This window comes from Scyliorhinus torazame, chromosome 13 (genome assembly GCF_047496885.1).
Source record: "Scyliorhinus torazame isolate Kashiwa2021f chromosome 13, sScyTor2.1, whole genome shotgun sequence".
NCBI lineage: Eukaryota > Metazoa > Chordata > Chondrichthyes > Carcharhiniformes > Scyliorhinidae > Scyliorhinus > Scyliorhinus torazame.
In genome coordinates, this window is record NC_092719.1 from 78,173,588 (window position 1) to 78,201,374 (window position 27,787).

At 46.5% G+C, this 27,787-nt stretch overlaps 1 protein-coding gene and 1 long non-coding RNA gene across 3 annotated transcripts in view; one reads left to right on the forward strand and one right to left on the reverse strand.

Moving 5' to 3' along the window:
* Positions 1 to 8,285, reverse strand: part of LOC140388132 (uncharacterized) — a 42,793-nt gene extending 34,508 nt beyond the window's left edge. Inside the window, exon 1 of one of the 2 annotated variants that reach the window (XR_011934102.1) lies at positions 8,073 to 8,285. This is a non-coding gene — a long non-coding RNA (uncharacterized lncRNA). Of the gene's footprint in view, positions 1 to 2,165; positions 2,334 to 8,072 lie in introns of those variants that run through there. The other variant, XR_011934103.1, reaches the window with a different exon arrangement.
* lrmp (lymphoid-restricted membrane protein) overlaps positions 1 to 27,787 on the forward strand; it is a 238,493-nt gene that overhangs the window by 60,135 nt on the left and 150,571 nt on the right. The window contains exons 11-16 of the mRNA XM_072471820.1: positions 2,469 to 2,525; positions 14,384 to 14,443; positions 14,528 to 14,589; positions 14,811 to 14,913; positions 15,873 to 16,016; positions 25,514 to 25,615. Coding sequence (XP_072327921.1) covers positions 2,469 to 2,525; positions 14,384 to 14,443; positions 14,528 to 14,589; positions 14,811 to 14,913; positions 15,873 to 16,016; positions 25,514 to 25,615 — 528 coding nt within the window. The remainder of the gene's footprint in view (positions 1 to 2,468; positions 2,526 to 14,383; positions 14,444 to 14,527; positions 14,590 to 14,810; positions 14,914 to 15,872; positions 16,017 to 25,513; positions 25,616 to 27,787) is intronic.

Consider the following 27,787-nt stretch of genomic DNA (forward strand, 5'->3'; position numbering starts at 1 on the left):
GTATTTGGTTGTCGAATTTGCGGACATAGGGCAACTCAACTTATGACGCAAGAGATTTTAAGCATGGGTTCACTGGCAGTCATACTTGTGGCCATGTTTCCTGTGTGTCTTTATGCTGGTTCCAGATTCAATCCATCCAAGTTGTGCACCTCCCCGTTTGGATCCTCCCTTATTTGAATCCTGCCAATTGAATTGAGTGGAGAAGGCGCTTCCAAATTTTCTGCTCATTTTCTTTGGCGTGTAGGTGCAGTTTACATCTTTTGCATATTGAAGCTTAACTTCGGTTGTAGGGAAAATGCTGGAATTTATCATTAAGGAGGAAATAGCGGGGCACCTGAAGGGAAATTGTCCCATTGGGCAGACGCAGCATGGGTTCACAAAGGGTAGGTCGTGTCTGACTAATTTGGTAGAATTTTTTGAGGACGTTGCCAGTGCAGTAGATAACGGGGAGCCAATGGATGTGGTATATCTGGATTTCCAGAAAGCTTTTGACAAGGTGCCACACAAAAGGTTGCTGCATAAACTAAAGATGCATGGCATTGAGGGTAAAGTGGTAGCATGGGTAGAGGATTGGTTAACTAACAGAAAGCAGAGAGTGGGGATAAATGGGTGTTTCTCTCGTTGGCAACCTGTAACTAGTGGGGTCCCTCAAGGATCAGTGTTGGGCCCGCAGTTGTTCACAATTTACATAGACGATTTGGAGTTGGGGACCAAGTGCAATGTGTCCAAGTTTGCAGACGACACTAAGATGAGTGGTAAAGCAAAAAGGTGCAGAGGATACCGTAAGTCTGCAGAAGGATTTGGATAGGTTAGGTGAATGGGCTAGGGTCTGGCAGATGGAATTCAATGTTGCCAAGTGTGAGGCTATCCATTTTGGGAGGAATAACAGCAGAATGGATTATTATTTAAACGGTAAGATGTTAAAACATGCTGCTGTACAGTGGGACCTGGGTGTGCTGGTGCACGAGTCGCAAAAAGTTGGTGTGCAGGTGCAACAGGTGATTAAGAAGGCTAATCAAGTTTTGTCTTTCATTGCTAGAGGGATGGAGTTCAAGACTAGGGAGGTTATGCTGCAATTGTATAGGGTGTTGGTGAGGCCACATCTGGAGTATTGTATTCAGTTTTGGTCTCCTTACCTGAGAAAGGACATATTGGCACTGGAGGGTGTGCAGAGGAGATTCACTAGGTTGATCCCAGAGTTGAGGGGATTAGATTATGACGAGAGGTTGAGTAGACTGGGACTGTACTCATTGGAGTTTAGAAGGATGCGGGGGGGACCTTATTGAAACATATAAAATTATGAAGGGAATAGACAGGATAGATGCGGGCAGGTTGTTTCCACTGGTTGGGGAAAGCAGAACTAGGGGGCATAGCCTCAAAATAAGGGGAGGTAAATTTAGGACGGAGTGTAGGAGGAACTTCTTCACCCAAAGGGTTGTGAATCTCTGGAATTCCTTGCCCAGTGAAGCAGTTGAGGCTCCTTCTTTAAACGTTTTTAAGAAAAAGATAGATGCCTTTCTAAAGAATAAAGGGATTCGGGGATATGGTGTACGGGCCGGAGAGTGGAACTGAGTCCACAAAGATCAGCCATGATCTCATTAAATGGCGGAGCAGGCTCGAGGGGCCAGATGGCCTACTCCTGTTCCTAGTTCTTATGTTCTTATATTTGATTTGCCGAAAAGGATGCAACCAGTTATGGGCAGAATCTCACCAGAATTTGGCAAATGTCATCAGGCTCAGACTGAAAACTGGCGTGTAACTCTCCAGCCTGTACAGACCAGTTTTATCTCCATATATTGAGCCTGTTAGAAAAAAAATAATGGATGTGGTTTACGCTGTCACTTGTCCTTCTATCCCTCGGGGGCTGTATTTACCTCTGCACCCCCAGAGAATCCCTAGGAATCCCGACAGTGCAGAAAATTCATAGAAATCTACTTCAATCCGCAATGGCGTAGTGGTATTGTCACTGGACTAGTAAATCAGAAACCCAGGGTAAGGCTCTGGGGACCTGGGTTCGAATCCCTCTACTGCAGATGGTGAAATTTGAATTCAATAAAAAATATGGAATTAAAAATCTAACGATGACCAAGAAACCATTGCCGATTATCGTAAAATGCCACCTGGTTCATTAATGTCCTCTCGGGAAGGAAATCTGCCATCCTTACCTGGTCTGGTCGACATGTGACTCCAGACCCACAGCAATTTGCATCTGGGGCAGAAAGCGTAGCCACTGCTCTTCCATGGCGGCTTTTTCTTTTTGTGCAATGTAAGGTTTACGAGATTTACTTTCACTTCTCTGTGGTTGGTCACCAGACCTATTCTAGGATGCCTATTGTACCTAAAGCGAGAGCAGATAATGCAGTTTTCAGGCGATACAAATGTTGTGGACATCCTTTGTGGCAACAGAACACGGTATTTTTCAATTTCTAATGAGGAAAAGCTTTAATTTATTATTTTTCCTTCCTCAGGTGCAGTTAACTGAACTTGACAATCTAGTGCACAGCAAAAATGCAGTTTTACTTGAGGTTTGTTGGTTGTTGTTGAAAAATATGTTTGTAAAGTTTGTTTCAAATCTGCACAACAAAATCTCTTGAGCCAATCGGGTCAGAGTGGTGGTTCTCCTGTTTTTTTTAATGTAGTGTCTGAATATCCAATGTTAATTTCATGTACAAATTCTCACTTATTCCTACTGTTCAAAAATAATCCTCTTCAAAAATGAATTGCTTGTTTAATGCCAATGTGTGGCATACTCGAGTGCAGTGTTTACCTTACAGCTACAGTCCCTGCACCACCCCACCCCCCACCCACCATCCTTGCCATCCAACCCCCCACCCCCCACCCTACCCTATGCAAAGGTTTCTTTTTGACCCCCCCCCCCCACCCTCCAATAACCCCCTCCCATAAGAGAGACAACCAATTAACCTTTTTTTTAAAAATATATTTTATTCTAATTTTTCGGCCAAACAAAACAGTACAAAGGTTTTCCCTTTTTACAACAATAAATCAATATAAATAACAGTGACCGTTTTTAACAAATAAATAAATATTATATAAACTAAATGGCAACTGCCATAACAAAAATAATAACTCTCCCAGATAATAAAATCAAACAATCCAATATACATAACCAAGTACAAATATCTATACAAAAACACCCCTGAGGACCCACCCGAGCCCTCCCCCCACCCCCCTCCCCCCTGGGTTGCTGCTGTTACCTTCCCATTTCCTTTATCGTTCTGCGAGGTAGTTCATGAACGGTTGCCATCGCCTGGTGAACCCTTGAGCCGAACCCCTTAGTGCAAACTTTATCCGTTCTAGTTTTATAAACCCTGCCATGTCGTTTATCCAGGTCTCCACGCCCGGGGGCTTGGCTTCCTTCCACATAAGCAATATCCTTCGCCGGGCTACTAGGGACGCAAAGGCCAAAACATCAGCCTTTCTCGCCTCCTGCACTCCCGGCTCTTCTGCAACCCCAAATATAGCCAACCCCCAGCTTGGCTCGACCCGGACCCCCACCACCTTCGAAAGCACATTTGCCACCCCCACCCAGAACCCCTGCAGTGCCGGGCATGACCAAAACATGTGGGTGTGGTTTGCTGGGCTTCTCGAGCATCTCCCACACCTATCCTCTACCCCGAAAAATTTACTGAGCTTTGCTCCGGTCATATGCGCCCTGTGCAAAACCTTGAATTGTATCAGGCTTAGCCTGGCGCACGAGGACGAAGAGTTTACCCTACGTAGGGCATCTGCCCACAGCCCCTCTTCAATCTCTTCCCCCAGCTCTTCTTCCCATTTTCCCTTCAGCTCATCCACCATGATCTTCCCCTCGTCCCTCATTTCCCTGTATATATCCGACACCCTACCATCCCCCACCCATGTCCCTGAGATCACTCTATCCTGAATCTCCTGCGTCGGGAGCTGCGGGAATTCCCTCACCTGTTGCCTCGCAAAAGCCCTCAGTTGCATGTACCGAAATGCATTCCCTTGGGGCACAACCAATTAACCTTAATCGTTAAATCAGTTGTTAAATCAGTTCAGATCCTTCGATGGGCTAGTGAAGCACATTCCCAATGCTGCCAGTGGCTTTATCGGAATGTGGACATGCATGAGAAGCTTAGAATGAGCAATTCTTAAGGTGGGCGCGCAGCCTCAAGCCAAGTTCGACAAGATCGGAGGAAACCCATTGTAGCATGCAGAGTTGGGAAGTTGGCACCGTATATCAAAGTGTTAACTGACATCTGCCTGGCTGATTTCATCAGGCTGTCAAAGCCATCATAAATTCTGTTTCCTTTGGATAGAACAGTAACTTTGTTGATAAAATCTTGCAATAAGCTCCTCTGGCATCCCAAACGTCCGGAATTATCGTTTCCACTAATTTGTGTAAGTATCTTCAAAAGGAATGTCAAAAAAACTGCGTGGTTTGTGTTTTTGAACAGCCACTTCTAATTTTTTTGCCACCAAGGCTATTAGTCACTGGTACGATAGAATTTGAGTATTGCAGGGAAAAAAAAAACAAATGTGCTGTTGAAGCTTTACATTTTGTACTCAGCAGAACAGGTCCAAGAATATCACATTTCAAATGAGCAATAATTTATCATTCTTGAGAAAAGGGTGCTGATTGGTTGGCAAGTAGACTCTGACTGGCCAGGGTGTTGCCATGGAAAATATAACAGGGAACTATTGTCCCTCACATTTTTGTTTAACACAAAAATGGCACAATGCCTGGACATCTTCCTTTTGCCAGGGCAGGCCCCTACATATGAATATATGTAGCTTTTGCAAGTTTGAGTGAACCGCATTGCGAGCCCAATTGACTATCTTAAATTGGTTCTTGGTATAATAATCAGCACACTCTGGATTGTTCAGTAAGTGCAACCCAATCTCTGATTCACATCTAATGTTAGACATTGACCTGTAACTTGCTGGCTCCTCTGCATTGGATTTTGTGGAGAGGTTCCCCAAAGATGCGCTGGTGAATTCCTCTTGGAAGTTCCCAGCTATAGGGTTTATGCAACAATTGTCCAGAAGTGCAAACTTCCCCTGGACAACAATGCTGCACTGGGAACCATTTAACAAAGCAATTTAAACCGCTAACTTTGGCTCGTTCTGTTACAACATTGAATGACATAGACATAGACATAGACATAGAAAATACAGCACAGAACAGGCCCTTCGGCCCACGATGTTGTGCCGAACCTTTGTCCTAGATTAATCATAGATTATCATTGAATTTACAGTGCAGAAGGAGGCCATTCGGCCCCCCGAGTCTGCACCAGCTCTTGGAAAGAGCTCCCTACCCAAACTCAACACCTCCACCCAACACCAAGGGCAATTTGGACATTAAGGGCAATTTATCATTGGCCAATTCACCTAACCCGCACATCTTTGGACTGTGGGAGGAAACCGGAGCACCCGGAGGAAACCCACGCAGACACGGGGAGGACGTGCAGACTCCGCACAGACAATGACCCAAGCCGGAATCGAACCTGGGACCATGGATCTGTGAAGCAATTGTGCTATCCACAATGCTACCGTGCTGCCCTTAAGAACAAATAAATCTACACTATATCATTTTCCCGTAATCCATGTACCTATCCAACAGCTGCTTGAAGGTCCCTAATGTTTCCGACTCAACTACTTCCACAGGCAGTGCATTCCATGCCCCCACTACTCTCTGGGTAAAGAACCTACCTCTGATATCCCTCCTATATCTTCCACCTTTCACCTTAAATTTATGTCCCCTTGTAATGGTGTGTTCCACCTGGGGAAAAAGTCTCTGACTGTCTACTCTATCTATTCCCCTGATCATCTTATAAACCTCTATCAAGTCGCCCCTCATCCTTCTCCGCTCTAATGAGAAAAGGCCTAGCACCCTCAACCTTTCCTCGTAAGACCTACTCTCCATTCCAGGCAACATCCTGGTAAATCTTCTTTGCACCTTTTCCAGAGCTTCCACATCCTTCCTAAAATGAGGCGACCAGAACTGTACACAGTATTCCAAATGTGGTTAGAAGAAATAAAAGCACTTTTAACTTCAGAGTAACAATTTTAAAGACCCAGATCGGTCTCCACACTGGGCTCCACCCCTGCCAACCTCCACCCCGCACCAGATTCCCCACTCTGACCTGGGTGCATACTACCCCAACCCCTTCTCCCCCAAATTCCTTCCACTTCCTTGGGCACTTGTCTCCTTCCTGGCCTATTATTTTCAATGGGATCTTTAAACTCACCTGCTTTACAGCAGCTAGAGCTATAGAAAAAGTGGGTGTCCTCTTTTGCTCCACTCTGGTGCTGACTCTGGGACCCACTACACTGTCTGGATCTTGTTCAGCCAGAGTCAGGAAGGTTGGAAAAGACCAGCACTTAAAGAATTTTAGTGCAGATTGCCACTCTGAGAAAGTTATGGCTCACCCTGTTCTTAGTTTTACCAGCATGACCTGGCCAAATACAGTGAACACTCTGCCTATTGTGAGCAGTCAAACAAATGTACTGTTTGATACAATCTGTTAGTCATTGAGATGTATGGCCTACAAACCTAGCATTGCACTGGCACTGAAATTCACTTACCACACAACTCACCTGTGTGGGAGACAGGGTGTCTACTTAGCTTGATAGCTGCATCCTATTGGTGGGAAATAGCACTCGTTACTGCGTGTGAACTGGCTAATGTCACCTAATACTCAAATGAGGTTTACTGGATGCTTTTAAAGTCATGGGGGATGATAGTTCCCTGGTGCATTCGCCATGGCAACCCATTGACCAATCAGAAAGCTTCATGCCACACTTTTACAGCAATACTGAAAGGGAACTATAGTGTTTATATTTCATTGACGAGGAGAATAGAATCAAATCATATATGACTGTTATTCAATGAATAAGGAGAACCATGCTTTGGTTGGCTAAATCTCTGGATTTACTTTGCTATCTGATAGTAGCCACAATTCTCCGGTCCCGCTGGCAGCGCATCCCCCCCCCCCCCCCCCCCCCCCCATGGGTTTCCCGGCAGCACCGAGTGGCTTCAATGGGGATTCCCACCCAGTATCTTCACTTAAACTGTGTTAAAACTGGAGTCCTTGCAGTGCCACAGTCCATATAATCATTATATTCCTTCTTCACTTATCCTGCTTTGCATTCCCTGCATATAGGTACAAGATGGGCTGTAACTTCATAGAACATAGAACATAGAACAATACAGCGCAGTACAGGCCCTTCGGCCCACGATGTTGCACCGAAACAAAAGCCATCTAACCTACACAATGCCATTATCATCCATATGTTTATCCAATAAACTTTTAAATGCCCTCAATGTTGGTGAGTTCACTACTGTAGCAGGTAGGGCATTCCACGGCCTCACTACTCTTTGCGTAAAGAACCTACCTCTGACCTCTGTCCTATATCTATTACCCCTCAGTTTAAAGTTATGTCCCCTCGTGCCAGCCATTTCCATCCGCGGGAGAAGGCTCTCACTGTCCACCCTATCCAACCCCCTGATCATTTTGTATGCCTCTATTAAGTCTCCTCTTAACCTTCTTCTCTCCAACGAAAACAACCTCAAGTCCATCAGCCTTTCCTCATAAGATTTTCCCTCCATACCAGGCAACATCCTGGTAAATCTCCTCTGCACCTGCTCCAAAGCCTCCACGTCCTTCCTATAATGCGGTGACCAGAACTGTACGCAATACTCCAAATGCGGCCGTACCAGAGTTCTGTACAGCTGCAACATGACCTCCTGACTCCGGAACTCAATCCCTCTACCAATAAAGGCCAACACTCCATAGGCCTTCTTCACAACCCTATCAACCTGGGTGGCAACTTTCAGGGATCTATGTACATGGACACCTAGATCCCTCTGCTCATCCACACTTTCACGAACTTTACCATTAGCCAAATATTCCGCATTCCTGTTATTCCTTCCAAAGTGAATCACCTCACACTTCTCTACATTAAACTCCATTTGCCACCTCTCAGCCCAGCTCTGCAGCTTATCTATATCCCTCTGTAACCTGCTACATCCTTCCACACTATCGACAACACCACCGACTTTAGTATCGTCTGCAAATTTACTCACCCACCCTTCTGCGCCTTCCTCTAGGTCATTGATAAAAATGACAAACAGCAACGGCCCCAGAACAGATCCTTGTGGTACTCCACTTGTGACTGTACTCCATTCTGAACATTTCCCAGTTGGGTGGCAATCGAGTTGGACTGCAACTCTGCTTTTAGCTACTTACTCTAAAATGAAACTGCATGTCCGCCTCTCTCTGACTATTGTCCGCGACCTTCTGACTATTGTCAGGTGAGAAAGGCGCAGTACAGCAGTTCCCTGTGCCCTTGTCGAGAGTAGCTGGGGCGGAGGTAAGGATGGCATTTCCACCACCTCCCCTTTTTCAAAAAAACAGCACCAACTGCTGCAAAGCAGCTAAGTTTAAAGGTCATTGGAGCTTATTGGCCACAAGTTAATTTGGTGTATTTTTCATAGTTTTGTTTTTGACAGCATTATCTTTGTATATACCAGTTACTGTGCAAAAATACTTTAAACCGCTTTCTGGAAAGAGTTTATGCAAAGATGCAATTATGATTACTGAACCATTAAATCCAGAATACACTCTACATACCTCCATTTAATACACAACTATAGGCCGCCAGGCATACATTATTTTCTTTTATATTTAGTGCAACAAAAATAAATTTAACACCTTAAGATTTATCAAGACATGCAGTAAATGATGTGGTCAAACCAGTCACAAATCTAAATGAATCTAATAAAATAGCCACAGAAATACTTTTCAAGATTTTGCACTCTTATTCAATTTGCAAGTTTAAAAAAGAATTTAGAGTACCCAATTATTGTTTTTTTTCCAATTAAGGGGCAATTTAGCATGGTCAATTCCCCTAACCGGCACATCCTTTTGGATTGTGGGGATGAAACCCAGGCAGACATGGGAATGTGCAAGCTTTATTAACTCTAAGCCATACATTGTAAAAAGAAACGCTATTTTTTTAAAAATGTAGTATTTTACACCAAACAAGGCCTTCATGAGCCGAAAATCTGAGACAATTTATTTACTAAAGCAATCTAGACCAAATAGCACTGAACATATTTTTGTACTGCGTTTTGGTGATATTCAGTTCTCGTTCCCTTTCTGATGCAGCTTTCGAGATCTGCCGTTTTCAAGTTTAAAAAAAAAAAAAAAAAAATTTTATTCAAATTTTCACAAAATATCAACAACAAAATACAGAAACAAAAAAAAAACCCACCCCCCATATACATAAATAATAAATTAACAACGTTCATCGACACAAAGGCAAAAATACACGCCCACTCAAGAAAAACGGGTTGCTGCCACTACTGACCATCTTCTAACGTTCTGCCAGGAAGTCTAGGAACGGTTGCCACCGCCTGAAGAACCCTTGTACCAATCCCCTTAAGGCGAATTTCGACCTCTCCAGCTTAATAAACCCCGCCATATCGCTGATCCAGGATTCCACGCTTGGGGGCCTCGCATCCTTCCACTGAAGAAGAATCCTTCGCCGGGCTACCAGGGACGCAAAGGCCAGAATACCGGCCTCTTTTGCCTCCTGCACTCCCGGCTCCTCTGCCACCCCAAATATTGCGAGCCCCCAGCCCGGCTTGACCCTGGAACCTACCACCCTCGACACCGTCCTCGCTACATCCTTCCAAAAGTCTTCCAGCACTGGGCAGGCCCTGAACATATGGGTGTGATTTGCTGGACTCCCTGAGCACCTAACACACCTGTCCTCACACCCAAAGAACTGCCTTATCCTTGCCCCGGTCATGTGAGCCCTATGCAGCACCTTAAATTGTATGAGGCTGAGCCTCGCGCAAGAGGAAGAAGAGTTCACCCTCCCCAGGGCATCCGCCCACATCCCCTCATCAATCTCCTCACCCAACTCCTCCTCCCACTTGCCCTTTAGCTCCTCCACCGAGGCCTACACCTCCTCCTGCATCACCTGATACGTTGCCGAGATCCTTCCCTCTTCAACCCACACCCCCGACAGCCCCCTGTCCTGGACCCTGCGTGGCGGCAGCAGTGGGAACTCCACCACCTGCCGCCGAACAAACGCCCTTACCTGCATATATCTGAAGGTGTTCCCTGGGGTGAGCCCAAATTTCTCCTCCAGCTCACCCAGGCTCGCGAACTTCCCGTCCACAAACAGGCCCCCATCCTTCTAATGCCTACCCTGTGCCAGCTCAGAAACCCTCCATCCATCCTCCCCGGGACAAACCAGTGGTTCCCCCGAATCGGGGACCACACCGAGGCCCCCACCTCCCCCCTGTGACGTCTCCATTGCCCCCCTATTTTGAGGGTAGCCGCTACCACCGGGCTCATGGTATACCTCGTTGGAGGATGCGGCAGCGGCGCCGTCACCAGCGCCTCCAGGCTCGTGCCCACACAGGACGCCATCTCCAGCCTCTTCCATGCCGCCTCATCCCCCTCCATCACCCATTTACGCACCATTGCCACGTTGGCGGCCCAATAATACCCACCAAGTTTAGGCAGCGCCATCTGCTCCACCTGCTTCGTGAAGTTAAGCTTATGCAGGCCCCCCCAGCTCCTAGCCACCTGGACCCCCAGGTACCTGAAACTCCTCTCCGCCCTTTTTAGCGGGAGCTCACCAATCCCCCTCTCCTGGTCCCCCGGGTGCACTACGAACAACTCTCGATTCCCCATATTAAGCTTGTACCCGGAGAAATCTCCAAACTCCCTAAGGATCCTCATCACCTCCGGCATTCCCCCCACCAGGTCCGCCACATATAGCAGCAAATCATCCGCATAGAGCGACACACGATACCAGAAATACTCTGACCTCCTGCTGTTCGTGGCCACACTCGCCACTGGGCCTCATAAAGCAGCCTCACCCACCTGACGAATCCCTCCCCGAACCCGAACCTTTCCAACACCTCCCACAGGTACCCCACTCCACCCTATCAAAGGCCTTCTCCGCATCCATCGCCGCCACTATCTCCGCCTCCCCTTCCATCACCAGCATCATTATAACATTCAAGAGCCTCCATACATTGGTATTCAACTGCCTCCCTTTCACGAACCCTGTCTGATCCTCGTGTATGACCTGCGGCACACAGTCTTCTATCCTCAGGGCCAAAATCTTTGCCAGCAACTTTGCGTCTATATTTAAGTGTGAGATCGGCCTGTATGACCCACACTGTAGGGGATCCTTGTCCCACTTCAGGATCAGGAAAATCAGCGCTCTAGACATCGTCGGGGGCAGAGCCCCACCCTTCCCTTGCCTCGTTAAAGGTCCTTACCAACAGCGGGCCCAGCAGGTCCGCATACTTCTTATAAAATTCAACTGGGAACCCATCCGGCCCGGTGCTTTCCCCACCTGCATGTTCCCTATCCCTTTGACCAACTCCTCCAACCCAACTGGCGCCCCCAACCCCGCCACCTGCCCATCCTCCACCCTCGGAAATCCCAGCCAGTCCAGGAAGCGACCCATCCCTCCCTCTTCCAGTGGGGGCTCAGACCGGTACAGTTCCTCGTAGAAGTCCCTGAAGACCCCATTGATACCCACCGCACTTCGCACCGTGTTCCCTTCTCCATCCCTAACTCCCCCGATCTACCTAGCTGCCTCTTGCTTCTGAAGCTGGTGCGCCAGCATACAGCTCGCCTTTTCTCCGTATTCATATACCGCCCCCTGCGCCTTCCTCCACTGCGCCTCCGCCTTCCTGGCGGACAACAAATCAAACTCAGCCTGGAGGCTGCGTGCTCCATAAGCAATCCCTCCGGGGCATCCGTGTACCTCCTATCCACCCTCACCATCTCCCCCACCAACCTCTCCCTCTCTCTCTTCCCCCCTCTCCTTGTGTGCCCTAATGGAGATCAGCTCTCCTCTGACCACCGCCTTCAGCGCCTCCCAGACCACCCCTCCTTGCACCTCCCCATTGTCATTAGCCTCCAGGTACCCCTCTATACACTTCCGGACCTGCCCGCTCACCACCTCATCCGCCAGCAACCCCACCTCTAGGCGGCATAGCGGGCGCTGGTCCCTCTCCTCCCCCAACTCGAGGTCCACCCAGTGCGGAGCATGATCAGAAATGGCTATTGCCGAGTAGTCCGTATCCTCCACTCTCGGAATCAGCACCCTGCTCATGACAAAAAAGTCAATCCGGGAGTAGGCCTTGTGAACATGGGAGAAGAATAAAAATTCCCTGGCCCCCGGCCTCGCAAAACTCCATGGATCCACCCCTCCCATTTGGTCCATGAACCCCCTCAGCACCTTGGCCGCCGCCGGCCTCCTGCCCGTCCTAGACAGAGAGCGATCCAGTGTCAGATCCAGCACCATGTTGAAATCCCCCCCCTTTAACAGGCCCCCTGTCTCCAGGTCCGGAATCCGGCCCAGCATACGCCGCATGAACCCCGCATCGTCCCAATTCGGGGCATATACATTGACCAATACCACCCGCTCCCCCTGCAGCTTGCCACTTACCATCACATACCTACCGCCATTGTCTGCCACAATGCTCGACGCCTCGAACGACACTCTCTTCCCCACCAAGATCGCCACCCCCCGATTTTTTTGCATCTAAACCCGAATGAAACACCTGTCCTACCCACCCCTTTCTCAACCTTACCTGATCCGCCACCCTGGGGTGCGTCTCCTGAAGCATGGCCACATCCGCCTTCAGCCCCTTCAGGTGCGCGAACACCCGGGCCCGTTTGACCGGCCCATTCAGTCCCCTTACGTTCCAGGTTATCAGCCGGACCAGGGGGCTATCGCCCCCCTCTCCCGCCGACTAGCCGTATCCCTTCCTAGGCCAGCCACGTGCCCGCGCCCCCCCGCACGGCCCGTTCCCCACAGCGGCAGACCCCCGCCCCGACCTCCTACCAACTTCGGCTCCCCCTTGGCCCTTCCAGCAGCAACCCAGTGCTTCGCCCCTTCTTGGCTCACCTTAACACACACTCTCGATCAGCAAACCAGTGGAACCGCATCAGCGCGGCTCGCTGGGCTTGGGCCTCCTCGCCAGCACTCGGTGGGCCCCCTCCAGCTCCAAGGGCCCCTGAAAGGCCCCTGCTCCCATCAGCGAATTCAGCATGGTGACCACGTAGGCCCCCACGTCCGATCCCTCCCCCTCCGGGAGACCCAGGATCCGCATGTTTTTCCTCCTCGACTGGTTCTCCATCTCCTCGAACCTCACCTGTCATTTCTTGTGAAGCGCCTCGTGCGCCTCCACTTTCACCGCCAGGCACAGGATCTCATCCTCGTTCTCCGAGACCTTCTGCCGGACCTCACGCACCGCTGCCCCTTGGGCCGCCTGGGTCTCCAGCAGCTTATCGATTGAAGCCTTCATTGGCTTCAGCAGCTCTGCTTACAGTTCCTTAAAACAGTGCTGGAGAAGCTCCTGCTGCTCTTGTGCCCACTGCCTCCACGCTGCCTGGTCTCCGCCCGCCGCCATCTTGGTCCTCCTCCCTCGCACCTTTCTTTGCTTCAATGCCACTTTTTTAATCGCCCCACTCCTGGTCCACTCCATACACTATCGGGGGAATGTTGCTGTCCCCTTCCCACACCGGGAAACGTCGAACAAGCGCCGTTGCGGGCCCTAAAAAGAGCCCAAATGTCCGTTTTTAGCAGGAGCTGCCGAAAGTGCGACTTAGCGCCGCATAGCTGCAACCGGAAGTCCCAAGTTTTCTTTTTTGAAATACCGTCTTTCCGCCAACACCACCCCTCAGGGATGATATTCTATTTGTTTAAATTGACTTTGAGCTCCTGCTTCAGGTCAATCACTGCTGTTGTCAGGCAGTCATCTGTTGGTTACTGCGAGTCGATCTGCTCTTCCTCCTCCTCTTTTATAGTTTCCCACTCTCCATATGGGTTTACTTTTTTTATTCAAGGCATTCTTTGCTTCTTGTTGTGGCTTGTTTTGGAGTAAATTGTTTCCTTTTCTGTGTCGTGCTTTTCTCCAGGATCCTTCACTTCACTGCCATCACCAGGACCACTTGGAGTAAAATACTTGTTTCCTGGTGTTGATCGGTAGCTTCTGTGTCCGCAGACAGCCACTCTTCCTGACCATCAGGGGGTTTTTTTCCCAGTCATTTTCACAGCTGAAACCCGAGGCTGCAGAGGGCACCTTAGGTTCAGTCTCATTCTTAACAGCTGGAGCTGAGCATTCACCAGCAGAGATTAAGCCACCTGGCTTTTCCCATCGTGATTCTCTTGCTATGACATTGTAATAGTAGGTGCAAGAGAATCACAATGGGAACAGCCTGAAGGGTTCCAAGAGATTCAAGGTTCAAACTTGCAGGACCTTTCAGCCTCGTCATGGATGGAAGGATTTAACTCCAGAGGGCTGCACCTTCTTTTACAATTTGGTGTATTTTAAAACTTCTTCTTTTCTTTGCAGAGTGACAGTCATATTGAGGAACTTAAACGTTCCATTGTTGAATATTCCATGGTGGTAGAGGTATGATCCCTTTCTTAATATTCAAGCAAAATAAAAGCTAAAAACTGAAATTCCTGACTCAATTCCTACCTTGAAACGTTTTAGGCCTTGCGAATGGAGAAGATAAAGTTAGAAAATCAACTTGTTGTGCAACAGGAGCTAGCTTCGTAAGTAATGATCCAGAGCATCATTATTGTTATAATTAACATTCAAAACATGGCTGAATTTTAGTATAGTATTGAAAGGCTGAACAGGAAGGGGGGGCTGAATGGCCTCCCCTGCTCCTAACTTGTATGTTCATAATACAGCCAGTAAATTAAATTTGAGGAGCTTGTAACCTGTTGGTGTAATCCATGTCATGTGACATTATCTTTCCAATTAATCACAGTGAGTACATTACTTTGCCAGCGACCCCTCCAGATGGACCTGACCTAACCAGACCACCAAGCTCCTTGCAGTCTGAGCTGTTGAATGCGCAAAACGTTTTTGAGGTATGTAAATCGAAGAATCCCTGTTAACTGCAGGACACCCCTATGATTTGTCAAATCTGAAATCCACTGTCTGAAAGGAAATTGAATAAATAATTGAAAAAGCAGGGAGAGGGTACTGCAGGGTGGCACAGTGGTTAGCACTGCTGTCACAGCGCCAGGGTCCCTGGTTCGATTCCGACCTTGGGTGACCGTCTGGAGTTTACACTTTTCCCCATGTCTGCGTGGGTTTCCTCCAGGTGCTCCAGTTTCCTCCAAAAATGTGCAGGCTAGATGGATTGGCTGTGCTAAATTGTCCCTTAGTGTCCAAAGATGTGCAGGTTAGGTGGGGTTATTGTGAATCGGGTTGGGGCAATGGGCCCAGGTAGGGTGCTCTTTCAGAGGTTAGGTGCAGACTAGATGGGCCGAATGGCCTCCTTCCACACTAGGAATTCTATGGATCTACAGCTTTGGTGCAAACTCGAGGCTGAATGTTGACCTCCTTTGCTGTTTCATTCTGTGAATACTGCTGGCTGTAGTTGGGTTTGTCCTGGTCTCGGGAACCTACTGAGGGAAACAGTGAAAATCTCCATTTTAAGGCACAGACGGAAAATGATCCACTGTGAGCTTTTCAGCTCCTGCAAATGGATCTGATAAAGAGCAGCCTGTTCTGCATAAGAGCCTGGTGCATCTGGCACCAGGAAAGTTTATTTGCCTTTATTATCCCTGTAAATGTAGATAATTTTCTGGTGACAACGTACAAGACTTTTAGAATTTGAAGATAAAAAATTTATAATGTTCTGACAAAGTTTCTTGAAAGTAGCATTAAAAGATATGGTTGTGCTGACCATCAGTTGAGTTTTGTTGCTATATTACAGGAAAATGGATCACTCATGCCGTTTTGAAACCTTGTGTCGAGTTTTTTTTAAGAATATTTCTTTTGAAATAGAAGTAGATTTTGTGCATGTTTCTTTTTCTTTAAGATAAATGGTTCTGAATGGTCGAGGGCCTCGGAACATAACACACTGACCTTCGATGAGACTTTGGATAAGGAGGTGCTAATGCTGATGCAGAGCCCTGGGACAGAGGAGGCGACTGTCCAATTCAAGATGATCACCGCCCAGATGGTAAGACTTTCACCCGTACAAAACTGGAATGCCGCAGATGCTGGAAATCTGAAATAAAAACAAACCGTGCTCAAAATACTCCGGGAGGTCTGGCAGCGTCTGTGGAGAGAGAGAAATAGAGTTGGCCTTGCAGGCCGGTGGTCGTTTAGTAAAACAGAAAGGTCATTGACCCAAAACGTCAACTCTGGTTTTTCTCTTCACAGAAGCCGCCTGACCTGTGTAGGTCCAGAATTTCCGGTTTTCATTCTATTTAAGATCTTCACTGAATTGGTGCAGTGCAGTTTGGCATTGTGAAGAAGGTGCAATATGGAGTCTTGATCAATAGCGTCAACTGTGGCTCAGTGGTAGTGGTCTTACCTGATAGGTTGTGTTTTCGAGCCATGCTCCGGATACTTTGAGTCTTATAGTACAAGTATTAATATCTCAATTTAAAACAACAGTACAACTAAGAATTTTTCCACACTTTCACAACCTTGGGATATCTCCAACATTTTCCAGCCAATGAATCTCTACTCAAAAGTGTGGACGCTGCCGTTTCAGGCAGGTGCAGCCACCAATGTTGGCGCATCAAAATCCATGCTAAAGCCAAGTGGCCAGAAAATTACTTTTTCTTGGTGTTGGTTGAGGTATAAATATTGGCCAGGACACTGGTGGGAAAATTCCCCTGCTGCCCTTCAAATAGTGTCGGGAAATCTTTTATATCTGCTCCCTGGGACAGACAGGGATGTGGTTTAATTCCTCCAGCTCTGTGGAACCTCAACCTAGATTTTGCTCAAGCCATTGAGTGAGACTGGAGTTCCAAAGCTTTCTGACTCAGCGACAACTGTGCTGCCAACTCATTCACACAGAATATTGCTTTGCTACTTTCTGAGAGGTACCTGGTCCCATCATCGCTATGATTGCCTGGAATTCTCCAATCTGTGTGGTCACTATTTGGGTGAACATTGGCAGACAGATTTGCTTTCTGTTCCAAGAATATGTGCAGTGCTGGTGATGAGAATTTCAATGTTTCATAACCTCGGGCAGCAAGCGATATCCTGCAAGATAATGATAGTTGCCCTCCCTTTGATCCAGAGTCCTTCCGGTGAAGGCACATCCCATAATGGTGTTTGATACAGAATTTCAGGATATTAAGCCAGTAGCAATCAAGGAATGTTAGAACATCCTGTCCCAAGACCGGATGGTCTGTAACTTGGAGATTATAATGTGGCCACAATATTGCTGCTTTGTCCTTCTCAGTGGTAGAACTGCGGGAGTGGATGAAACTGTCACAGTAGGGTCCCACAAACAATAAATGGGTGACAAGTTAAACTGTTTCTGGCAGTTTATATTCTGTGTGACCAGTTGCATTTGAACGGTGAATTAATGTGCTGTTTGTATTCCCATGTGCAAGTTAGCCTAATTCTTTCCAATGTGGTACATGTTGATAACATGACCATTAAACATGATCACAAGTTATCATGTTGTCAAATGTGAAAACAAGTTTTGAAACTGCTGTGACATGTTAATCATGAATTATTCTTTGGAGACAATGTTCTGTTTGTTATCTCAACTCTTACCCCGCCTATCTGGAAGGTGGTGACACTGCCTGGGATAGAGATCTATAGCTGACGTGGCCACACTCTGTTGTGGAGTGCTGAAAAGAGACTGGTAGCAACAGAAAAATTGAATATTGCACATGCTGAGAAGCTGAAATAAAAATAGAAAATTCTGGAAGCGTTCAGCAGGTCAGGCAACATCTGTGGCCAGCAAAAGAGAGTTAATGTTTTAGGTCAATGACCTTTCTTCAGAACTGGAAAAAAATTAACGATTTTTAGCAAGCCCAGAAACAAAGTGTTCTTTCCTCCCCACTACCCTCTCCAAATTCTACCTTTCCCATGGCGATTTCTAAATTCAGTCAAGAGATCTCTCCTGAATGGGAGTATTTTCTCTTTCTACTCTCCCAAACGTTTTCAGAATGTTAAAAGATATCATTCACCCTTCGGTTTTCCCTTTTCTAGATTTTGAAAACCAGGCCCCAGCCTTCTTTAGATTTGTCCTCAGCTGGGCCTCTCTCCACAATGTACAGTACTGGACATTCAGTAGCAGTTGAGATAAGGAAACCTGTTCTGGATCCCCTCGCTAAGCACTGAAGCGAATATATCCCTCCCACTACTGGTCGGGTAAGACTAGTTTACTCCACCTAGAGCAGAAATCAAACTGGCAACTTCCTTCTGTATGACTCAGTGCAACATCCTGTGCATTTACGCAATGACTTCTTCAAAGAGCTCAAGTTGTTGATGTAAAAATTTTCCACAAATTGCGAAGCTTTCATCCAGTCAAATAGCTGGGGCTTATTTTCTCGAACAACGCTCAAAAATAATGTGTAGAATCAAGAGCAATTTATGACTAGTCAAATAACGTTGCTGTTCAAACTTGTCCAGATCAGGGCAAACGTGATATCAGGAAATTCTTCCAATGAAGAGAAATTAATGCCTGGAATTGAGCTTGGAAGTTCTAGAATTATTTACAAACTTGTTAAGTGATGGGCTGAGACTGTTGGCTCTTTGGGCGGGTGGTTTTCCAGATCCATATTAACTTGTTTTGTGACAACCTTCCATCTTGTAAGGTGATGGTTTGCACCGTGTTAGTCACTCTTGTGTTAGCATCGTCTGGTATGGCTCAGGAGCCCCGCTCGGGCCCAGCAGTCTCGGCTGAATTTATGGAGAGAGACTGGGGCTGAAGACATGCACGATTCACTGGCCTCTGTTTTCTCTGGGTCCTCGTCTCCGCCAGCTGAACTTTCAGTTTCTGCTCACCTCTTTCAATGACCTTCCAAACAATCGGTTTCCAGAGATCAAGACCATTAGCGACTGTCTCCTTGTTGTTAGTGTCAATGTCTATCATCTTCATATCTCTCTTCCCATGGCCCTTATAATGGAAGCATGGCACCCAGGAGGTCATGACCCAGTGACCAGTTCACTGCACAGAATGTCTTTGGGTTTACAGTCATCAGCCATCTGATCGTGTCTGAGCCAGCGCAGATGTTGCTGCCTTTGCAATGAGTGTACACTGATGGAATTAGCAGGCTTCAGGATTTGAGTTGGTGATCTTATCCTGCCAAGCAATGAGAGACAATAAAGGCCGAACCTATTCAGCCTTTTCTCCTGTAACTTCTGTGATGTGTGTATTTCAGCATCATGACAGATTGCTGGTGAGCATGGAGCTTAGATATGTATCGCTGTCAACAGCCCCCAGTATCACATTGACAATTCTGATAGATGACGGTTTGGCAGCATCCTACACCATGGTATTTGTCTTCCTGATGCTGATGCTGATGATGAAACCAAGCTCTTTACAGGTGTGAGAGAATCTGTCCATTTACTGCTGCAGGTGTTGCTCAGCATGGAATGCTATTGTAGTGAGGACCTGGCATACCTTTGTCTTGGATCTCGGGTAAGCAAATCTGACCAGCATTCTCTGTCAGTTCTGGTAGAAAACCTGAAAGCATCTGGCAGCAACAAGAAGAGCAATACACCAAAGAATGTCAGTACCAGAACAAAACCCTGTTTGACCCCAGTGCAGATCTCCAAGGTTTCTGATGTTGCCCTGTCATAGCTGACCATACTCATCATGTTATCATGGAAAGAGGAGATCATATTGAGCAGCTTCACTGGGCAGCCAGTTTTTCCAGCAGCTTAAATAGACCAGTTCTGGACTTCCGCTGGTGGCCATGGAGTGAGTGGTCGCATATTTGGTAGCTCCCGCCCGTGGTGGTCTTTCTGTCGCCCTTGCCCCGGTTTGTAGCAGGAATTTGGGCGGAAAAAGGTGTAGAAGTGAGAGCAGAAGAGATTGAACCCCTAGCGGCGGACCAGAAGTGCCTGGAAAAAAGCAAACCAGTTGGCTGAGGCGGGTGAGGCGCTGGCAACATGCGCGGAGATGGCTGATGGGCAGGGTCCGGCCCTGCTGGCTCAGTGGTCGATGGACCAGTTGGTGAGCTTCTTGAGCGAGAGGTTCACCCAGCTGCGGAAGGAGAGTTCGGAGGACCTGGCTCGGACGGTGGGCTCGATCAAGGCGGTGGTTGACCGCGTTGAGACGAGACTGGCAGCCCAGGGACAGGCGGTCCAGAGGTTGAAGGAGCTGGTGGGGGAGCATGAGGAACAGTCCACCTTGATGGCAGCTGGTTGAGACTGATACGTGACCAGCAGAAGCGACTGCTGGAGAAAGTGGAGGACCTGCAGAACCGATCTTGTAGGCAGAACACCCAGATCGTGGGCCTGCCTGACGGGAGCAAGCAGCACCGCTGAGGGCGATGGTGTACGGTTGCATGGGTTCCTGGGTAAGGAACCTATCATGGGCTGGGGCAGGCAGACGAGGCATTGCGACTGGGAAGGTGGCGAGATCAGTGTTTACCAAGACCTGGGGCAGAGCTGGCAAAGAGGAGGGGGAGCTTTAATAAGGTCCAGTCGGCCTTATACAAGAAGGGAATAAAGTTCGGACTACTGTACCTAGCTCGCCTATGGGGGCCGGGAAGTGTACTTTGGCACAGTGGAGGAGGCAGTGGACTTCATGAAAGAGAATGGATTGGCAGAAGGAGGAAATTGAACTTTGGAGGAGAAGTGGAGTGAATGTACTATATTGCAAAAAACTTTGTTTTTGGTGTTCATTTTTTTCCCTGTTTTTTGGCTTTAGGCTTGTTTACAGTTATTTGTAAAGGGATGAGGGGTGGGTCCCTGTTCGGACCTTGGGAGAGATTGTTTGTTTTTTACTTCTGGGACTCTGGGTAGATGTGGTCAGCCGGGATCTGCAGTCTGACATGGGCACGTACCTTTCCCACAGTTCTTAGCAGGAGGATGCCATGATATTTGTTGTATCATTAATATCCTGCCCCCCTCCCTCCAGCATAGGTTTGTGCAGGTGTGCTGGTTCCCTATGCTTGAAGAGTTCAAGTTGCATGGGATCATCACCTAGTGCTTGGCCTGTGCAAAATAAACCTGTTGCTTCTCTAATCACTGGTTCGATATCCAGCTCTGTCATAACAAAGCAGATTTTGAATGGTGTCGAGAGCATCCTTGGTGAGTATTATCCCTAGAGTATAACTCCGTAGTCTTCCATCTATCTCTGCAATTGCTTATTGCAGTTGATGACCTCCCCTGCTATTGTGTTCAAATAAATAATTTTCTTTGGAGCAGTTGTCTTTTTGATCCTTTGTACAGGCCACAGATTATTTCAAATGTCATTGTTGCACTACCCAGCTCTCTGCTAGTCTTTACTTTGAGTGGCCCTCACTTTGATCTGTGATTGTCAATGAAAGCAGATCTCTTAGTTTCCGTGACCGGCCCCATTAGTTTCCGTGACCGGCCCCATTACAGTGATATTAGCTTCAAGCCAGTCGGCACTTATCTGCTTTTACTTCCCATATGTCAAGAGTGTGGTATCATAGGTAGCGTCCTGAAGTTTGTTCGGTTTTGCTTCCTGTTATGTATTGTAATCAATGTCCTTCTATATAGTATGTCACATGATTACAAGGTGACACCTTCGGAGGCACTTGATGGATTTCCCTCTCTTCCATCTTTAAACTGTGAGCAAACAGCACCTCTGCATGGGCACATACCTTTCCCACAATTCTTAGCAGGAGGATGCCATGATATTTGTTGTATCATTTATATCCTCTGCAATAAACTCTACCACTGGTTAAGCAACCTATGCTGTTGTAACCTCGTTATCCTTTGTTCATTCTGTAAACAAATCCCGACAAACATAAAACTCTCTGTGTGGGAATGCCGGAGAGTACCTGTTCAATTGAGTCAAGGTTATTATCTGTTGGACAGTATGACTGACGATGAGGACAAAATGCTGAAAAAACTCAGCAGAACTGTGGAAAGGGAAAAGGAGTTAACCTTTCGAATCCATATCACAGTGCTTGCAGCAAAGTTTATGGCAGCTATGGGCTGTCCAAATGTCAGAATTCTCCTTCAAAGGAAGGATAAGCACCACCTTTGAATTTGTCTTTACCAAGGAGGTACATGACATTGAGGACATGGTGACAGAGGAGGAAATTCTGTCTGTAGGAGGGTTCAAAATAGGTGAGGAGTAGGTGTTGAATAGACTGTTGTACTGAAAGTTGACAAGACACTCGGACCAGATGAGATACATCCAAGGGTATTGAAGGAATGAGAATGGAAATTGCAGGGGTGCTGACCATAATCTTCCAGTCTTCTCCAGACTCGGGAGGTGCCAGTGGAGTGGAGGATTGCAAACATTAAGCCCTTGTTCAATTAAGGATGCAAGTATAGCCCCACAAATTACCGACCGGTAGTTTAGAATCAGTGTTGGGCAAGCTTCTTGAATCAATTATTCAGAATAGAATTAATAGTCACATGGAAAAATGTGGGTTCGTTAGAAAGATCCAGCATGGATTTCTAAAGCGGGAAATGATGTTTAATTAAGGAAGTCAATGAGGGTAATGCTGTTGATGTGGTGTGCATGGACCTTCAGAAGGCATTTGATAGTGCCACATAACGAGAGAAAGGTTATAGCTCATGAAATGAAAAGGGAAAATAGCAACACTTAAGACAAAATTGGCTGAATAATACAGAGAGAAACGGTCAATGGATATTTATTGGGCTGGGGGAAAGTTTTTACTGGTGTTCCCCAGGGGCTAGTATTGGGACCCTTGCTTTTCTTGATATGTATTAATAATCTAGATCTTGGTGTGCAGGGGACAATTGCGAAGTTTGCGGATGAAACAAAACTTGATATTGTAAACTGTTAAGACGGCAGTGTAAAACTTCAAATGGACAAAGACAAGTTGGTGGAGTGGGCAGATAGGTGGCAGATGAAGTTCAATACAGAGATGTGTGAGGTGATGCATTTTGGTAGGAAGAACATTGGAGAGACAGTGTAAAATAAGAGGTAAAATTCTTAAAGGGGTGCAGGAGCAGAGGGATCTGGGTGTATATGTGCACAGATCATTGAAGGTGGCAGGGCAGGTGAAGAGAGCAGTTAATAAAAGCAGAGAATCCTAGAATTTACAGTGCAGAAGGAGGCCATTCGGCCCATTGAGTCTGCACCAGCCCTTGGGAAGGGCACCCTACTCAAGCCCACACCTCCACCCTATCCCAATAACACCAACTAATCTTTTTTGGACACTAAGGGTAATTTAGCGTAGCCAATCCACCTAACCTGCACATCTTTGGACTGTGGGAGGAAACCAGAGCACCCGGAGGAAACCCACGCCCACACGTGCAGACTTCTCACAGACAGTGACCCAAGCCAGGAATCGAACCTGCGACCCTGGAGCTGTGAAGCAACTGTGCTAACCACTGCTACCGCGCATATTGTATACTGGGTTTAGTTAATAGGGCATAGAGTTCAAGAGCAAGGAGGTAATGCTGAATTTATACAAGACACTAGTTAGACCTCAGCTAGAATATTGTGTACTGTACTGAACATGCAGCACAGAAGGCCATTTGGCATATCACATCTATGCCAGCTCTCTGAGAGCTATCCAATTTGGAAGGGTGTGAATGCATTGTGAGTGCGCAGAAGAGGTTTGCAAGAATGGTCCAGCGATGAGAAACTTCAGTTTTGAGGATAGTTTGGAGAGGTTGGACTGTTCCCCCTGGAGAGAAGGCTAAAAGGAGATTTGATAGAGATGTTCAAAACCCTCTGATATCTACTCTCCTACAATTCTGGTATACTGTGCCTTTTTAAAAATTCAGTTACAGGAGGTGGACATCGCTGGCTAGGTCAGCATTTATTGCCCATACCCAATTGTCCTTATTCAGAGGGTACTTCACCGTCAACCACATTGCTGTGGGTCTGAATTCACAGACCGGGTAAGGATGGCAGATTTTCCTTCTGATCTTGTATTCACGTTTATGGGCGGCACGGTAGCACATTGGTTAGCACTGTTGCTTCACAGCTCCACAGTCCCAGGTCCGATTCCCGGCTTGGGTCACTGTCTGTGAGGAGTCTGCACATTCTCCCCATGTCTGCATGGGTTTCCTCCGGGTGCTCCGGTTTCCTCACACAAGCCCCGAAAGACGTGCTTGTTCGGTGAATTGGGCATTAGTGAACCAGATAGGGTTTCATGACAATCGGCAACGGTTTTGTGATCGCCATTAAATTTTTAATTCCAGGTTTCTTTTTTTATTCAATTCAAATCTCACCATTTGCCATGATGGGTTTCGAATTGGGGTCCCCAGAATATTAACCTGGGTTTCTGGATTAGAAGTCCAGTGAAAATACTACTACACCACCGTCTCCCATAGGATTGGCCTGGAGTCTCCAGGAATTAAAGGTCAATCTCCAGGACACGGCTGTGTGAAACCCTGGGGAAGATTAATGGCAACGTTGTGTTTTTTTGCCATTTTTTAAAACATTTTTCTTTACCAGGTGCAAAAAAAAAAGGCTGTTACCAATCGAGCATCATCCAATTGCATAAATGAGTAGTCTTGCTTTTCAATTGGTGTAGGAAGGCAGTATGTGATGAGGATGGGTGTGTTAGCCGACTAATGGCTGGAGTATGAGAGTCATGTGACAGTGCCTCCAAGAAAACAGATAATCACTTGAATTCCCTTGCTAAATCTCTTCGTCCAGGATCACAGGAGTACACCATTCAGCCCCTGCTCTATCATTTAACTAGATCATGACTGATCTACCCCAATCTTCCGGCACATTTCTCGTATGCCTTGATATCATTGAGATCTAGAAATCTATCAATCTCTGGTGTGAACATACTCTGACTGAGCTTCCACAGCCCTCTGGGGAGGGAGTATTCCAAAGATCCACCATCCGCTGAGGGAAGAAATCCATCCCCATCGGGCCTAAATGGCCTACCTCTTATTCTGAGATTTTGTCCCCTGCGTCTAGAACCCCTCAACCAGGGGAAACATCAGTCCTGACCCTGTCAGACTTGTACAGTTCAATCAGATCACACATCATTCTCCTAAATTCATGAGAATACAGGCTCCAATCTCCTCAGTCTTTCCTTTTAAGGCAATCCCAGTTCATGCAAATGGTCTCTACAACCTAAATCTAGTCACAGGTGTGACTTCTGATCTCGTATTCACATTTATGGGCGGCACGGTAGCACATTGGTTAGCACTGTTGCCTCACAGCTCCACGGTCCCAGGTCCGATTCCCGGCTTGGGTCACTGTCTGTAAGGAGTCTGCACATTCTCCCGTGTCTGCATGGGTTTCCTCCGGGTGCTCCGGATTCCTCTCCCAAGCCCCGAAAGATGTGTTTTAGGTGAATTGGGCATTCTGAATTCTCCCTCCGTGTACCCGAACAGGTACAATAGTGTGGCGACTAGAGTATTTTCACAGTAACTTCATTGCAGCATTAATGTAAGCCTACTTTTGACAATAAAAATTATTATTATACTTTATCACAATGTAATGTCAGCTGTTTCTCCCCTCTGGGACATGAAGGTCACCAAATCTCAAAGGGTTAATGAAAATCTTTCTTTTCAGTAACTACCCTCCCTAACTATGGAAATGTTAATCTGCAGACAAAGGAGCTCTCTGAAGAAATTGAGGCACTGGTGACGTGGTTTCGACAAATAGGTGAACTGAAAATAAACTGCAGAGATCTGAATGATGGGAAGCTCGAGGTAAGTCTTAAAGTCTATTTGGGTCTCCTCTTGCAAATGAGGTTTTCAGCCTTTGAAGTGGTGCAGAGTATTACGCACTTGTGGTTTGTTTTAATTTCAAAACAAAATTGTGTTTAACCAGCTCTGGGTCTGATCATAGGAAAAGATTTGTGTAGTGATCACAGAAGAGCCGGGGTCTAATCAGTTGTGTTACCATCATGTTTGAATTTGAATCATGATTCATTTGAGCTGTTGGTGTCTGTCCTTTGTTTCTTTTTAACATTTCAATATCTGCATGCCTACTTAGGAGTTGGAAGTTATTTCTGTAACAAAACCTGATTATGTTTGGCATGCACAATTTATGTTCAATTCTGATCTCCATTAGTTAAAATTATAGGTTTAACCCTCTTGATATTTAGCTCAAGAGATTTGGCAACAATGCCGATTTTGATTTTTGCAGCACAAATGTTTGTTGCCCTTAAGGGAGGGCTGACAACGGTGAGGCTAAATTGTGGAAACCGAGGAGTTGCCCTGCAAAAAAATTGCAAGTTTCAGAAATAATTACACTGAGCAGGAGCCAATGTTAAGAGGAAAGGAGACTTGGGATGGGAGAAGGGGCGGTAAAGGTTTCAATATTTGGCCCTGTTGTCAAAAATCGGTCTGCCAATATTACTCTGGGTGTATTTTAATCATTGGGGTGCATACAGGAAAACACACCATTGTCATCAAATCAGATCTGACTGTCTCCACTTCGTAGGGTAAAATGTTAATGTGAAACTCACCCTAACAGTTGAGAAGCAGATTCCCAGATCCCAGTTATTGGGCAACATCCAAGAAAAAAGTTTTCCGTTTCAGTGTCTTCTGCTCAGCTGAAATTTGCCATTTCTCGTACTCTGTATTGTTGACAGTGAGAGGTGCCTCTTTTACAAATACATTTGGGTAAACTTGATATTAAAAGCATCCATCATTTTGAAGCATGTGGTTAGTTAGTTGACATTTCTGTGGTGACTATAAATAAAACCTAAATGCAGAAGCGTTTCCTCCCACTCTCACATCGAGCTAGAAGCTGGATCGTAACTCTCGGAGGGTGTTATACTGTGGGCAGTTAAGCACGGTTTGTATTCCCTTGTACATAGAAGAATGTGGGGTGATCTGTGATCAAGGCCTTCAAAACAATTAATGCATTTGATAAGATAGATAACAGAGAAACTAATCCCTGTTTGGAGAGGTCCAAAAATAAGGGGACAGAAATTTAAAATTAGCACAGACATTTGAAGAGTGAAATTAGGAAGTACAATTTTTCATAAAGAGGGTGACTCTGTCCTGAAGAAAAAGTGATGGGTGCTGGGGGTTAACTTAAAATTTCACGGTAGAGGTCAATAGATTTTTGCAGGGTAAAGATATCCAGGGATATGGATTAAAGGCAGGGAAATAAGATTGAGATATAAATTGAGCATGATCTGAATGAATGGCGAATTAGGCTTGAGGGGCTAAATTACCTATTTCTGCTCCTATGTAACTCCCCTCTGTTGTGTTATGCTTCTTCGTGTAGCATAAGCTGCATCCTTGATGTATGCTCTGACAAAGAAAGCTTCAGACTTGGAGATAGGTTTAACACATTTATTGAACAGTTAACTATTCTCCTACTTGAGTTCGACTCTCCTGCTAATCTTGCTATAGTAACTCAGTCTAACTAACCAGTCTGCTCCAAGCCATGCGGTGGGTGTGATGCTTCTGATCTGCCCCTATCATTCTGAGTGTCGCCTGTGGAAAGAGAAAGAGCATGTGTGCCCTGTCCTTTTATATGGGTAGCCCCCTTGTGGTAGTGTCACCTCTGGGTGTCTTGACTGCCCATTTGTTGTGTCCTATTCTAAGTGTTCATTAGCTGTATGTCTGCATGTCATGATGTCTCTGGTGCTCCCACTAGTGTTTACTTAGTCGTAGTGTATTTACAGTGATGCATATCACCACACCCTCTTAACGTTTACAGAAGTCAGACCACCACCCGCAGGGCTTCTGACTCCATTCTCGACTCCCACCATTTCACGGGTGAGCCAGGTGCTACACGCAATTCTCTCAAATATCACACTGATGTCCGAGCGACATTTTCCGACCCAGTGCCTAAACATTAGCAAGTTGCCTGCCCGTGGTGGTGACTATAAAGTGTTAAAATGGTGGAGGGTGCTCGCTTTC